General features: G+C 33.2%; 1 protein-coding gene across 2 annotated transcripts in view; it reads right to left on the reverse strand.

Annotated features, from left to right (window-relative positions):
- The window catches only part of LOC118199250 (uncharacterized), a 249,158-nt gene that overhangs the window by 46,962 nt on the left and 187,156 nt on the right, over positions 1 to 15,040 (reverse strand). For both annotated transcript variants that reach the window (XM_085824140.1, XM_085824137.1), the window contains exons 26-27: positions 11,844 to 11,917; positions 961 to 1,044 (exon numbers count right to left, since the gene is read on the reverse strand). In XM_085824140.1, coding sequence (XP_085680266.1) covers positions 961 to 1,044; positions 11,844 to 11,917 — 158 coding nt within the window. The remainder of the gene's footprint in view (positions 1 to 960; positions 1,045 to 11,843; positions 11,918 to 15,040) is intronic.

Consider the following 15,040-nt stretch of genomic DNA (forward strand, 5'->3'; position numbering starts at 1 on the left):
AACAGACATAATTTCTTGTTCAATTACAAAGTTCCGCTGTTCAAGTCCTATAATTGCTGCGTCGAGAACACCGACTAATTTGTCAATCGAAATTTTTTCGTTTTCACTAACCTCTGTTACTTTCTTCGCTATCGGAAGTGAATTATAATGATGAGGAACTTGTTTTAAATCATATCAAAGACGGAGCACATCGAGACGAAATACTAATTTGGTAAGGAATTATAAGCCAAATAAAATAAAAACATCTGCCCTGAAGATAAGGATAGTGCTGACAGATCAATTTCCAATTCATTATGCGCCCGCTACGGCGCTCCCCCCGCCGAGCAGCGTGAAACTGATAAACAGATTTCGGATTTCAAAACATACTTTCGCTTTAGATCCTTTACATATTAACAAATATATATCGGAAATTCTATTTGATATAATCGAAAGTTTAAGCTTACTTTTATAAGATTGCTGTTACAGTCTGCAAAAAATAATAAGCTGGATTCAATTCGAAATTTAAGGAACAACGCAATCATCAACATTAACTGAAATAGATAATTAGATAATTTTAACTTATACGTCCATTATACATAAAACGCGCACGCGAAAACGTATTCTGCACTTGTGCACACTCATATGCGCAGTCGTAAAAGGTCTTACGCGCATGCGTAAACGCCTATGCGCATGTGTCAACGCGGCGCATGCGCAGAAAGTTTTTAGTTTTCAGGTCCGGATTATAGATCATTCCGAATTATGGGTGTCCGAATTAACGACTTTTGACTGTACTTGGTTTTTATACCATAAAGCCACCCTTTCCTGAAATGTTTCGAAGCTCACCACCATTTATAATCACAAACATATACACACATACTCAAATAAATAAACAGATAAGTAAATAAAAAAGACAAACATGTAAAATTTATCAAAATTTCAAAACAAATACAGAGAAAAAATTTTTCTGTATAAAACACATACTCATGAGATTCAGCGGAGCTGCTAATAGTATTGGTATCCTGAGACATGTCCTGAGATAACTCACTATACAGGGCAGGTATGTAACTGTAGGAAAACATATTTACAAAAATTTATGGAGAGCAGAAAAAATAATAATAATGAAACACATACACATGCATTACAAATATCTTATAACGTTTCATTTGTGGAATACCTAACAGTATAATTTGCAGCAAAACTACAAACAATATAATTTTTTGGGATAGAAAACATGACAAATTAACTCCTCCCCAAAAGTGAAAATATATCACTTTTCCATGCATTTTATGTAGAAAATTAAAGAAAATCATTATTGCATTAAATTTTTATTTATAAAAAATAATTAAATTCATATTGCTTAAGTAATAACAGAAATAAAATATTTTATATGATTAGTTTTGAAATTCATATGGTTTTAAAAACTTTCAATTTTGATTTTGAATTGTGGAATCCTTCGATAAATTTCTTGGAATAACAAGGTACAAGAAACAGCTTAAAGACCATTGGTTTAAACCTAGATTTCCCAGTTCGCCCCCCCCCAATGGTCCAGTAAAAATATTAATAGCTTATTAGCAAATTAAACAAATTTCAGTGTTAAAATATTTTCCTTTATTGTGAAAGTAACCAAATAATAATAATAATAATAATAATAAATAAGTAAATAAATAAAAAATGTAAAAAATAAAGTTTTAATGGAAAGTGTGATACTGTTTCTTCTTTTCTAGAACTTTCAGGTCTATAGAAAAAGAGATGATAAATTTATTTGTCTAATTTGGTATAACAGCTAACAAATTTCTGTATTTATTTTTTTTTTAAATCAAGTGTCAAGAAAGTTGTTTCACTTTTGAAAATTGTAACAAAGGCATTAGAAACATAATTGTCTTTTGTACCAGAAATAGATACTCTTGACGTCAGGATAGACAAAAATTTATCAATGGTATTTGGTTGAATCCATACTTAAGCACTGTATCATGAGACAGTTCAAGTGTGGCTTCAAAATTTGAATCTATTAATTCTATCTCTGATTTTATTTTATGGTAAGTGTGAGAGGATTTCTTATCCATGCTTGTTGCTATGAATTGGAGGAAAATATTCTTTTAGATTTGCCTGCAATCCTGTCAATTAATTCTTCATATGAATTAAAATTTCATCAGGCACTGAACTACTACTGTATTCATTTTGCACTTCAGTTAGCTTCATTACAGTATCATAATTTCCTATTTCTACGAGAAGGGTTCACAATGAGCTGTTTCATTGCAACTTCTATCTTTTCTTGCACTTTAAATAGTTACATTGCCGCCTTGTAATAAAATATTTATTTAAAATATCAAAAATGTCACAAAGGTAATTTCATCAACCAATTAACATCACTTAAATTATCTTACAATTAAAATATTGCAGCTTTAGCTGTTCAGGAATGTTGGCTTAAAAAAACTAAAACTTTTGCCCTCATTTCCAAAAGCGTCTTCAAAACATTGCCTTTGGATAAAAACCTACTTCACAATGTTAAAGATGTTCATATTCACTGCCCATCTCTTTATATAATGCCCTAAAAATCTGATTTTCAAGGGACAATTGCTTTATAAAATTTATAAACTCTTGCGTAGCAATCTGCAAAAGCAGTGGCATTTTCGTTATGGCCAAGGCTTCTTTGTGTATGCTGCAATGCAACCACACATATTCGGGAAATAAGTTTTTTTCTTTGGCAAAGACCTGCATAGCACCATTGCTGCTTGACCCCATGCATTTTGAGTGATGTAAGTACCAATCAAGTTAAAAATTTCTTCAGCAGTTGCTCTCGTATTCAATGATTTGTAAAACAGAAATTCTTCATTAGATGTATTCTCAAAATGACATAATATTAAACTTTTGATATGTCTGTAATTTCATCGACATGAACCTGGGAGGGGGGGCGGAGCACAGTTTTAAGTGAACTACAAGAGTTTCTTTGATATTATCTGTTATATCTATGATTCAATGACTTATTGTGCTATTACAGAGACACATATTTATCCAGTTTTGCTGTTTTTTTTATTAGATATATGTGCATGTGTGTGTGTGATGCCAATATTTTCATTGCAGGAACTTTTTCACAAACGTATGAAGATATTCAGTTTCAGTAGATAACCCTCTGAGCGTTATGACCGGGTTTAGGCGGTCAAGGAGACCTGCGTCAAAATCGTTACGGACTCTTCTAGGCGGTCAAGGGAAATGTGTTCGAAAGCGTTATTGACGGTTTTAGGCGGTCAGTGGCAATGATATCGAAAGCATTATGAGCGCTTTAAAGCAGCCGTGCAGATGCCTCAGTGCCCCCCCCTTATTTCTGGAACCCTGGAGATCTCTAAATGACAACTCTCAGCAGGAGTCTAAGAGGGTTGCTCTTCTTCATTTTAGACCACTACGTTTTATCGCCAAGAAAGTGTTTAGACATACAACAAACTGACACGAACATTCTTCACTAAATAAATAAGCAGCATGTAAAAATTTCCCAATACTATCTTTAAACAGATAACATTTTCATAAAATATCCTTTAGATTTCAAACTAAATGTTCAGAGATATGCAAAATGCTTGTGAATTTAATTAAAAAAATAGCATTTCAAAATATTTGCATTATTTAAATAAATTTACTTATGATTATGTATATGCATAAAACCGGCAAGTTGAAAACTTTCAATTAATAGACATAGCAACTTCAATCATGAACATATAACTTAAGAGAAATTTGTTTTGACATGCTACGCGAAGGAATGACTAAATATTGATTGATTTTACATTTATGTTAAATGACAGTGATTAAAAAAGAATAGCCGTAGATGTGTAAAAAACCTGTTACTTGTAACCTTCTGTACTTCTAAAAGAAAGCTTAAAATGGTTCACAATAACGGATGGCTTTGATCATTCAGTAAAGTCATCATAGGCACATTCAGTTCGCGGTTTTGAAGAACTGCAGCAGTTCAGATTTGTCGCAAAAGAGTAATTACACCCCTGGGGGAATGCTTTACTTACGGAATGGAAAAACAAGTTTTTAAACATACGCACACAAAAGACATACCTTTTCTCACAACATAAATGGCAGCTGTGATAATTTGAACACATGCTTTCAATCAGTTGCTTCCTCCTAACAAAGGTTCCTAGAGAAAAGTCTTGTACTGTTTTAAATATGCTATGTTCGAGCATTGTGAATGCGTGTGTGTGTGTGTGATTATGGCAAAGCCTCGAGGGCTATCTGCCTAAGAGGAGGGATGCCTTCGTGGAGGACTTTCTAAGGGAAACTAGCTCGTATACACGTTACACATGGGGAAAACCATGAAAACGCCCATGCAGCAAGCCCGTTCGGCGGATTCGAAACTCGGACAGAACTACCAGTGTTCAGCGACTTTACCGCTCGGCCGCTGGTGGGCATATCGTGAATGCTTCCACTCATTATATTTAATTTGAAACAGTATTAAGTTGTTATTACTGGTTAAAATGGCTTAAAATAAATTGATACATTATACGAAAGTTTGTAAAAATGAAAACTAGATTTACTTTCTTTCACATAATTTCTTTTCCAAAATATTTTAAAACCTATTTTACAACATACTAGAAAAGTATACATTTTGGGAAATGCATTTGCTGCTTTTAGTTAGTAGTTTTAATTGGAGTTGTTATGTAAGAAGGCATTTAATTGTTGTTGCTGTGTTACAGTACTTATTTTATTGTATAATATATGTACTGTAAGGCAGCAATAATGCAAATATTGCTTTTCTTGTTAATATTTAATTATAATGTATAGAGGAACTTTAAAAAAGAACAAAAATAATTTTCACTGTTATAATATGTCCTTAAAGGGTTTCCTTAAAGGGTCCTTAAAGATAACTAAGTAGTAACATTAATAACATTATATCAATTAATTTACTAACCAAATATAATAAAAATTTCTAATTCAAAATCAGTCTTTAACTGAGTACTTTTCTCAGAAAGAAAAATATCCTCAAAAAATCTGTACTGGTAATACATTTTTTGGATAACTTCCTGAGAGGAATTCATTGATAATAATAATACATAGAATCCATTAGGTGCTTAAAGCCATGAAACAGGTAAACTTAACAACGCATTCGCAGGATCACAGTCATGGTCGGTTTGGTTTTTTAAATATGGGAAAGATATGAAGACTATCTACCTAAGAGGAGGGATGCCTTCGTGGAGGATATTCTGAAGAAAGCTAGTGTATTACACATGAGGAAAACCACGAAAACCAACCATGCAGTCAGCCCATTCGTCTGAGATCGAACTCAAACCAGGCCGAACTGCCAGTTTTCAGAGGTCTTAATGTTCGGCCATTGCTGAGGCCTTGGACACAATAATGAATCTTCAAACTTATTCAGCTTTTAATTCCACATATTCTCCTCTCTTAAAGACTGAAATTTGAATCATAGATCTTTCAGTTTACTAGTTGGATCTGCTACTACATGCACCACCAGAGGACGCAAGGCAAAAACAGATAAGTCTTTAACAAATGTACCAGCACGACAGCATTATAAGATTTGTTGGACATCTTAACTTCGAAAATTATATGGAATGTATTTCCAAATGGATATTATGTTCAATTATTTTTTAACTTGCTGATTCTAAACTGATCGTCGCCTTTTCAATCCCAAAAAAATTTCGTATTATATCTAGATGCTATATAAATCATTTTATCTACATATACTAAGTTACGAAATTTAACATTTACAGTAGTCCTACAGCAAGAAATTTCAAAATACACTTATGTCCATAAATTAAAGATAATGCAAAATCAGGCAAAGGAAGAGTTAGAAGCAAAACAAATTTCACTTATTTGTAAAGCTTATTTGTTAAACAAAAGGTAAAGAGCAAAAAAAGATGCTATATGTTTGATATTATTAAAAAAATTAGCGATTTTTTCTCCCTGGAGCAAATTACAAAAAAAAAAAAAAAAAAAAAAAACTATTTACAAAAAACCAATATTACATGGTTGGTATGATTGTTAATACATTGTATGTCTCCCAGACGATGCAATACAGTCTGTACAACACCTAGGCATGCTGAGTATCAAATTATTGATCTGATCTTGGGGGATATTACACCACTCAAAAAGCAATGCTCTCTGAAGTTCCAGTACAAATGTAGGAGGAGGTTGACGGGCTGCAACTCGTCGGCCAAGCATGTCCCACATGTGCTCTACTGGATTCAAGTCCGGTGAGAATGCTGGCTCGTCCATACGGGTGATATCCTCCGATTGAAGGCATTCACTTACGATGTTTACATGGTGAGGAAGGGCGTTGTCATCCATAAACACAAACTGTGCGCCCATGGTGCCCCGAAACAAACGTACATGTTGTTCTAGAATGATGTCCTGATAGATTTGGCTTGTCATGATTCCAATTTGAACATGCAGGTCAGTTCTGGAACCCAGAATAATTACACCCCAGACGAGCACTCCTGCACCACCGTAATGGTGTCGTTCAATGATGTTTTCTTGGTGGTAACAGGTACCTGGAGCTCTCCATATGAAAGTCCGGCGAGAATCAGACTGAAAGCTAAACCTGGACTTGTCGGAAAACATCACACAAGCCCACTGTTGCGGTGTCCACAATGCATGCTCTCTACCCCAGGCTAACTGCAGGCGACAGTGAGTTGCAGTAAGTGGAACGCATCTGACAGGTCTACGAGCATATGGACGAATCTGCCCTAAGCATCTGTACACAGTCTGCCTTGAAATTGTTGTACCAGTGGCTGAAGAGAGCTGACGAGACAGATCTGAGGCTGTGCTCCGCCTGTTTCTTTTGGCAGTAACTGCCAAATACCGGTCCTCATTCAGTGTTGTAACTCTGAGGCGACCTGTGCTGTAACGTCTACTCACATTACCATCATCTTAGAATCCTTGCCAAAGCCTGGAGATGACACTCTGGGCTTTTCGAAGTTCGTCTGATACTTCCAGTTGGGTAAGCCCACGTTCCAGACGGCCGATAATTCTACCACATAAAAAATCATCCAAATACGTCCTTTGCATCATAACTATTCGGTTTTTGCACTGAAATGCTTATAAAGCGCCTGCGAATAATTTTACTTCTTTGGCTGTATTCCTTATATATCACTCTCTTACACTCTCATCATTGTGACGTACCATCGGTGTCATCTGGTTACTTCCTTTGCATATGATTCTTGAAGATGTGTGTAGTGATTTTACAGGTGATATATTTATTTTAGAGTTCGATTTCTGCATGACTCAATTATCCTTAATTTATGGACATGAGTGTAGAAAGTGTTCTTTGACTGCAAAACAGTTACATAAATATAATAAGTTTCAGAAACTATATTTACTATGATTTAGGGCTTTAAAATTTTAATATTTATTACAAAGATTTCAGGAGGCATCTTGGCATTGAAACAATGGAATACTAATCCTGAATTCTTAAAAAGTCCTCCAACGAAGGCATCCCTCCTTTTAGGCAGATAGCTCTAGACTTTACATTAGTCAAATAAGCCAAAGCATACTGTTGCTATATATATTGTATTTATCTTAAATAATTTCGACTGCAAACGTTATATTTGTTACTATGGAAAGAATTTATTTTTGTGTAAAATTCTGAATGCTTGAATTTTTTATAATGCACAGAAACAGAAATAACAAGAAACTAAAAAAATATTCTTAATTTACAGGGATATATAAACAATATAATCATTGTTAAATAGATTTTTAATAAGAATATTTTGGAAAAAATAAATGATTAATGTATACTTCTACGTCGTACTTCCTAAGAAGTTTGTTTTAATTGAAAACGATGAAACATTCTTGAGTCATCTGACTAAGAAGTGGAATGCTTTCGTGGAAGATTCTGAAAGGAAATTTGACTCATAATTGTATTTCACACAGAGAAATCCTAAAAAGTTCCTATGTAGCCAGGATGTACGCCATGATTCGAATCCGTATCGAAGGACCAGATTTTGTGGTCTTATCCAGTCGGTCATCAGAAGATACAGTTTCATAGAAAACTACAGGAATCAAGACATTAAAGAATTTGCTATTACATTGCATCAGGCTAAAAATTTGCATGTCACATAAATTTAAAAATTCTAACATAGCACGCAAAGTCACATTTTCCTAAATAGATATGGGCTAGCCAATGGTTGAGTGGTAATATCGTTGAACACTGGTAGTTCGACCCGGACTCATGTTCTGGCAAACAGGTTGATTGCATGGACGCTTCCGTTGGTTTTCCTCCTGTGTAATGTCAATACCAGCCAGTTTACCTTGGGAAGTTCTCCACGAAGACATACTTTCATTAGTAAGCTAACACTTTCTTGCTTTGCCGTAATCAAATAAACTAAAACTAAAAGTGTCATATGTTTTGCCACCTTTTTAAAGGAAGTTTCACATTCATCCTCCCTAACAGTAATGAGATAATTTTACTTGTTCGCATATGCCATATTGGCATATTTTACATGTTCAAATATTCAAAAGGATAATTATAACTCTATTTTGGCTGATTATAGAATAGCTAGAAATGGATAATAGAATAGATGGAAAAAGATGATAGAAATAGATCTTTACGTAGAACTTGTGCAGTTGCTATATTGTTTTTTAACTGACTGCTTATAAATACATTTAGATAACATAACTTTAAGGATATCAAATTTATGTATAGAAATATTGCTTTAGATGAATTTTAGATTGAATATTACAAAAAATATTTTTCAGAAAGACAATTTAAGGCGGAAATTATTGTGCGATATTCATTTTAAAACAATACTTTTCTCCTTAAAATTATAAGGTAATTTCTCTCTCCTTTCTGCATGCCTTCGTGGTGTAATGTAGCGCATTTGGTGTATATTCGGGAGGTTCGAGTCCCGGCTAGGGCTTTGCTAATTTTTTATGTGTCTCCACAAATAACCTAATGTTCTACAGTGACGTCCAAACTAAAAAAAAAGGGATGGATGATGATTCTTCACTACCAGGATTTGGCAATTGGGTCTCCTAATCTCCAGTCGGCTTTTAAAATGCAGAATATATAAGGTATTTTCTAACTTCTCACTGCATCCTTCATGGTGTAATAGTAGCACCCTCAGCGCGTATTCGAGAGGTCCAGGTTCGAATCCCGGTGAGGGCATTGCTCATTTTTCACGTCCTTAGCATCAAAAAAACCGAATCACTCTACAAATTGTCTTTCTGAAAACAACATCTGGTTTCATATATAATATTTTACCAAAGGGATTTAAAGAAAATTTAATCACTCATTTTTTAAATTTTGCTTTAAAAAAAGTGTATTTAATATGTTTCTCTTCAAGGTAAGCTATTTAGATTACTTCTTATCTTTCTTGTAAAATTTTTATAAAGAATAAAGCTCATATATTTGAGATAGTTTGATATTCAAACCATATATTTATTTATTTTGAAACATCTTAAAAAAATCTAATGCGGACACCACATGACTTCCTTGTACGCCAAATAAATTAAATGCAATTTTTGCTAAAATCATTTTCGTTTGAAAACGAGATATGATGTTCCATTTCAAAATGCCTCTTTGGAACTGCTTATTGCAATAGAAAAGGGAGGTGCACAATTAAATGTTATACCAAACCCATACACAAAATTTCAACATTCTACGATTAACCGTTTTTGAGTTATGCGATATGCATGCATACATACGTACATACGGACATACCAGTCGCGCTAAAACTAGTCATAAGTCCCAAATATAAAATTTTAACATTTTATGTTGAAGTTATGCAACATACGTACATGTAAACGTCATGATGGAACTAATCAAAATGGAAATTTCCCCTGAAATATGAAAATCGAAATTTTTCGCGATTACAATACTTTATTTCTCACAAATCAAAAACGTCATAAATAACTAACTATTAATAAATTTATGATGCAATCTTAAGAATTATTTAAATCTAATACTTTAAACTGGAATGAACTTAGAATATTTGAAAATTAAATATAAACATAATATTAAAATAAGTTGCAAAAAATTTGTATTCGAAAAATTGGAACACGAGAGAAAAAAATTCTCACAAATTCCCTTTGTATATTAAAAAGTACTTTCTCAGAAAATAATGATAAAAAATGCAAGATTAATTTTTCACCATTATCGAAGCAATTCCTTAAAGAAACTGGAAATTTAAAGCATTTTATGTAGTTTCTCTTACTGATGTATATTGACTAACTTTCTGTATTCGGCACATATCTTGATTAAGGTACGAGTAACATACAGCATATGCGTTAGTATGCAAATTTTAAAGTAGCCAAATAGGAGATAAAATACCATTTTAGCAACCACTCCTGTGACGAAGATACCATAGGAAGAAAAACTGATTTCACTCCCTAAATTCAACGGAGGAGAGAATTAGCTTAATTATATCCACACGGTAATGGAGCCCCACTTTTGAAGTAGTTTGAGTCAAAATACTTGCTGTTTTTGCAACAGACCTGGTAAGTACACTCGATTATTTTTTATGCGGTTTCTTGAAAAAGCCGTAACGCTCAGGGGGTTAATCGAGATTAGTCATTACTATATTTTCAGATAAAGCTCTCTGAGAAAAATTCAAAGACACAGACTGTTTGTAATCTATTAATTCTTTCTTCTTATTTATAAAGAAGTCTATTCACTTGTTAACGTAATTCCGATATTTTAATACTAACTGCTTTCGAAGGTCTTATAAATTCATTCAATAAGGCCGTATAACAAATAACACACAATGGTTTTTTTCATCAGCACCCTCCAAGAAACCAAATTTTATGTAGTTTTCTTCTTTTTTATGTGTAATGGACAATACCTCATGCAGCTATTTGTTAGTGTTGCTTTTGGAACCTGTTCTTGGCTGAAAATTACTTAACTATTATTAGTATCATCAATAAAACCTATGTGGGCATTATTTGATTGTTTATTCATCATAATCAGCACACTATATGTTTTTGTTTTGTTAACCATTCATCTATTGAAAATTAGATGCAATATGTGATAATTAATAGCAAATAACTACAAAAAACGTATGTAATATCTGATTATTTATTAATAACTAATAAATATCACTGACTGTGCAAATAAAGCTGCTTCACAACCTAATGTATATTAGATTATAGCAGCAGACCCTAGAAATGTCTGCTCTAGCCTAGACTTGCATTGTCATTCTTGCACAAAACATTAGATGGGCCTGCTGCCGTATTCCAGTCAAGACTATAATCACATTTTACTGCCCATAAATAAAAATAGGAACTAAGAAATAAATTAATAAGAGATAAGTTTTATATCTCATATATGAAGACACTAAATTACTAAATCTTGACGCTATCTAGTAATACATTGACAAAATATAATATAGTTTTACTTTACTATAACACATAAGGTTAGTAATTTTGTTAAGTTTATTTGTGATCCGGCACTTTACTTCTGGTTTCCCAAATGCCGATAAACCACAGATGGTAAAGTTCTGTACATGAAGGGCTAAATTAAGATATATGTTAATGCCACAGGTTGTTAATACACTGCTGGCCTTTAAGATTGAATTATCATGAAGGAAATACTTGAAATTTATTGATATATAAAACGTGACATTAAAAACAAAATAAGTGGTGAGAATGATTTTAATCCTAAAATTTAAACATATAACTAATGCTGATAGTTTAAAACTTCAATGGCCATTAGAAACAATCTTTTTAATGAATCCTTAGAGTATCACTGCAATAAAAGTCAAGTGCATCTTATACTTAATGTTTACTAAGATTTATAATAGGAATGTGATATAATATTCAAATGATATTTTATATAAAGTTTTTAGCACAGAAAAATTCATCAACAAACAATTTATTTTAATGTAAAAGAACAATAATAATAATAATAAAACAAAGACCTTTTACGTTTTCGAAAGTTACGTTGCCTTGCAGACTGTCGACACGCAACTGGAGGATCAATTTTAACAAATATCTAGGAAACAAAACGGATGCAATGAAAAATAGAGACATAAATCTATGCTTGAAAACATTTAATAAAATATAAAAGACAATAAACTGAAACAATTAAATCTTCGTAAATTAATACATTGTCATAAGTTGAAACTTAAATACAACTTGAGATGTGCCTTTGACAGCTATTGTCAACTAGTTATTCTGCTACACTTCCTTGCTACTGAATTAATGTAATGGCTTTAGCTTTGCTAGCCCTTTTGCTTTATGAATATTTTGGGAAAAACAATATCTTATTTGTATATGTGTTACTTTTGTTTTGTTAATTTGGCTCCGTAGCTGCATATCTCCTTTTCCAATTAATGGATTTTGCAAAGAAATGTGGAGAAGTGGTAATAAATGAAGACGATATAATGAAAGTTTTTCATTGTGATGGCAATGTTACAATCATCAATCAATTAACAGACGGTAAAATCTGCAGTATGGTTCTAGATCCAAAAAATACCGTTCCCGATAGTGAAGAAAGTGACAAGAGGTTATTGAAAACGAAAAAATTTTGATTTACAAGTTAGTCGGAATTCTCGACGTTGCAACTAGAGACTTGAACAGAGGAACTTTGTAATTGAACAAGAAAATGTGTCGTCTATAGAATTGAAGAGAAAGCCCAAAAAATAAAACAACTTAAACAATTTACATTTAAGAAATATTAAATAAGGTAAAAAATAAATATAAAGTGTTTTTTTTTGGTAAATTTTGATACCCTTTGGATCATACATAATTCATTATTTCATAAATCACAATTTCATATTTTAAATTTTATAATTTCTACATGCCATCTTACTAGATTTAAACTGATGATCTAATATCCGGAAAAATCCCAAATCTGGAATCATCGAAGTCCCGACAAGTCCGGATCTTGGATTTTGCACTGTATTTAATATTTTTATTTGGCTGGAATACTGTTCTGCATTTCCTGCAAGTAGTGGCTATTAAGTTTATGTTACAGCATAATTTGTGTAACTATCAGCTGATGTGTTAACCCCTTCGCGCCGACTGTCACGTCTACGTGCCAGCAACGAACACACTCACCTACCGACCTACACACAGGCGTGACAGAGCATTTTCCCGTTTACTACCTACTGTCCCGTATTTGTGCCAGCGTCCTGGAACGTTTTTCAAACTATAATTTCTGCCACAAGATGGCACTGTATGTCCATACGGTTTCAGATACATGTACATTAGACCTTCTACTCGAAATGAGAGAAGCATGACTCACATACACGTGTTTTTGATTATATAAACAAACGGGGAACTAAATGTTTCCGAATGGCGTGATTTATGACGTCTCTTTAAATCGCACGTGGTAGTTGTTTATTGTAAGTAAAAGCTTTATATGTGGTAAAGCGTTGAGTATTTTGGTTTACAGTTCAGTTTTTAGAAAATAATTATATCTTGTTAGACGTGAATTCTTTCTGTTTTTACCGTTGCAATGTCGAAGCGTCGAAAATGTTTAACAGAGCATGAAATAGCGAAATGATGCAAAATATTTCAGATATTGATTCTGATATTCTGATATTGATTCTGAAAGATTAACTGAAAGACATTTTCCAAAACTTTGTTCAGAAGAGACTGATAAGAAAATGAGACGATGATGCTTCGTTTGTTCACATTTCCGGAAAAATCCTCCAAAACGGCAAATGAGTTATTACGAGTTCAAGGAATGTAACGTAGGACTGTGTGTAGATCCCTGTTTTCAAATTTTTCATACGAAAAGAGAATTTTAAGTAATATATTTAGTTTTCAAATGTATAATGTTAAAAGTCAAAAATGGTGAGTAATTAAAATAAAATGTGTAAAATATGCATTTAAACAAGAAATAAGGTAATTAAAGTATATACCAGGTGATCAAAAAGTCAGTATAAATTTGAAAACTTAATAAATCACGGAATAATGTAGATAGAGAGGTAAAAATTGACACACATACTTAGAATAACATGGGGTTTTATTAGAAAAGCAATAATCTGATCAGAAAAGCAATAATTAGCATAATAAATTAAGACAAAGCAAAGATGATGTTCTTTACAGGAAATGCTCAATATGTTCACCATCAATTCCTCAACAATAGCTGTAGTCGAGGAATAATGTTGTGAACAGCATTGTAAAGCATGTCCGGAGTTATCGTGAGGCATTGGCGTAGGATGTTGTCTTTCAGCATCCCTAGAGATGTCGGTCGATCACGATACACTTGCGACTTCAGGTAACCTCAAAACCAAAAAACCAATAATCGCACGGACTGAGGTCTGGGAACCTGGGAGGCCAAGCATGACGAAAGTGGCAGCTGAGCACACGAGCATCATCAAACGATGCACGCAAAAGATCTTTCACGCGTCTAGCAACATGGGGTGGAGCGCCATCCTGCATAAAAATCATAACATTTTTTGAACTTTTTTTTGGTTCTAATAAAACTCCATGTCATTCTAAGTAAGTGTGTCAATTTTTACCTCTCTATCTACATTATTCCGTGATTTATTAAGTTTTCAAATTTATACTGACTTTTTGATCACCCGGTATATAAAAATATTTATAAAGCAAAAGCCGTTTAAATACTCTATAGAGCATTATTAAACAATGCGTTGATACTTCGGAAATTTCACAGATTTAGGCTTAGTAGCAAAAAAGCCCCCGGCCCTGGAGAGACGCTCACGAAGACACTGCCGGCCTCCGCGATAAGTGCGCGTTTTTGCTACCCGGCTCGAAGGGGTTAATAAACAGTTTTATTTTAAATCTTCATTCAAGTTTTTGTTTACTGTACTTGGAGGGTACAATGGGACGGTAGGTTGAGTCTATCTTTACAGTTCAAGTAGCATTTTAAAACAACACAAAACCAAACCTTATAGGATGTCACTCATCATTACAAAAAAAAAAAAAAAAAAAAAAAAAAAAAAAAACCCTTTTGAACATTGAAGGAGTTGCTTTGCACAATGATGCAAAAATAAAACATTAAAATTTACAGACCATAGATGTACTACAAGAAAATGATTCAAAGTGCCAATGACAGTTTTTGTGTTAGCATTGTAGGCTTTTGGTGATAGGAAAACCTTGAAAGCATGATGCTTAGAAAAAAGACTAATTGTAAACCATGAAA

The sequence above is a fragment of the Stegodyphus dumicola genome, chromosome 1, assembly GCF_044657685.1.
Source record: "Stegodyphus dumicola isolate Sdum_Otavi_A_Nest chromosome 1, ASM4465768v1".
NCBI classification, from domain to species: domain Eukaryota; kingdom Metazoa; phylum Arthropoda; class Arachnida; order Araneae; family Eresidae; genus Stegodyphus; species Stegodyphus dumicola.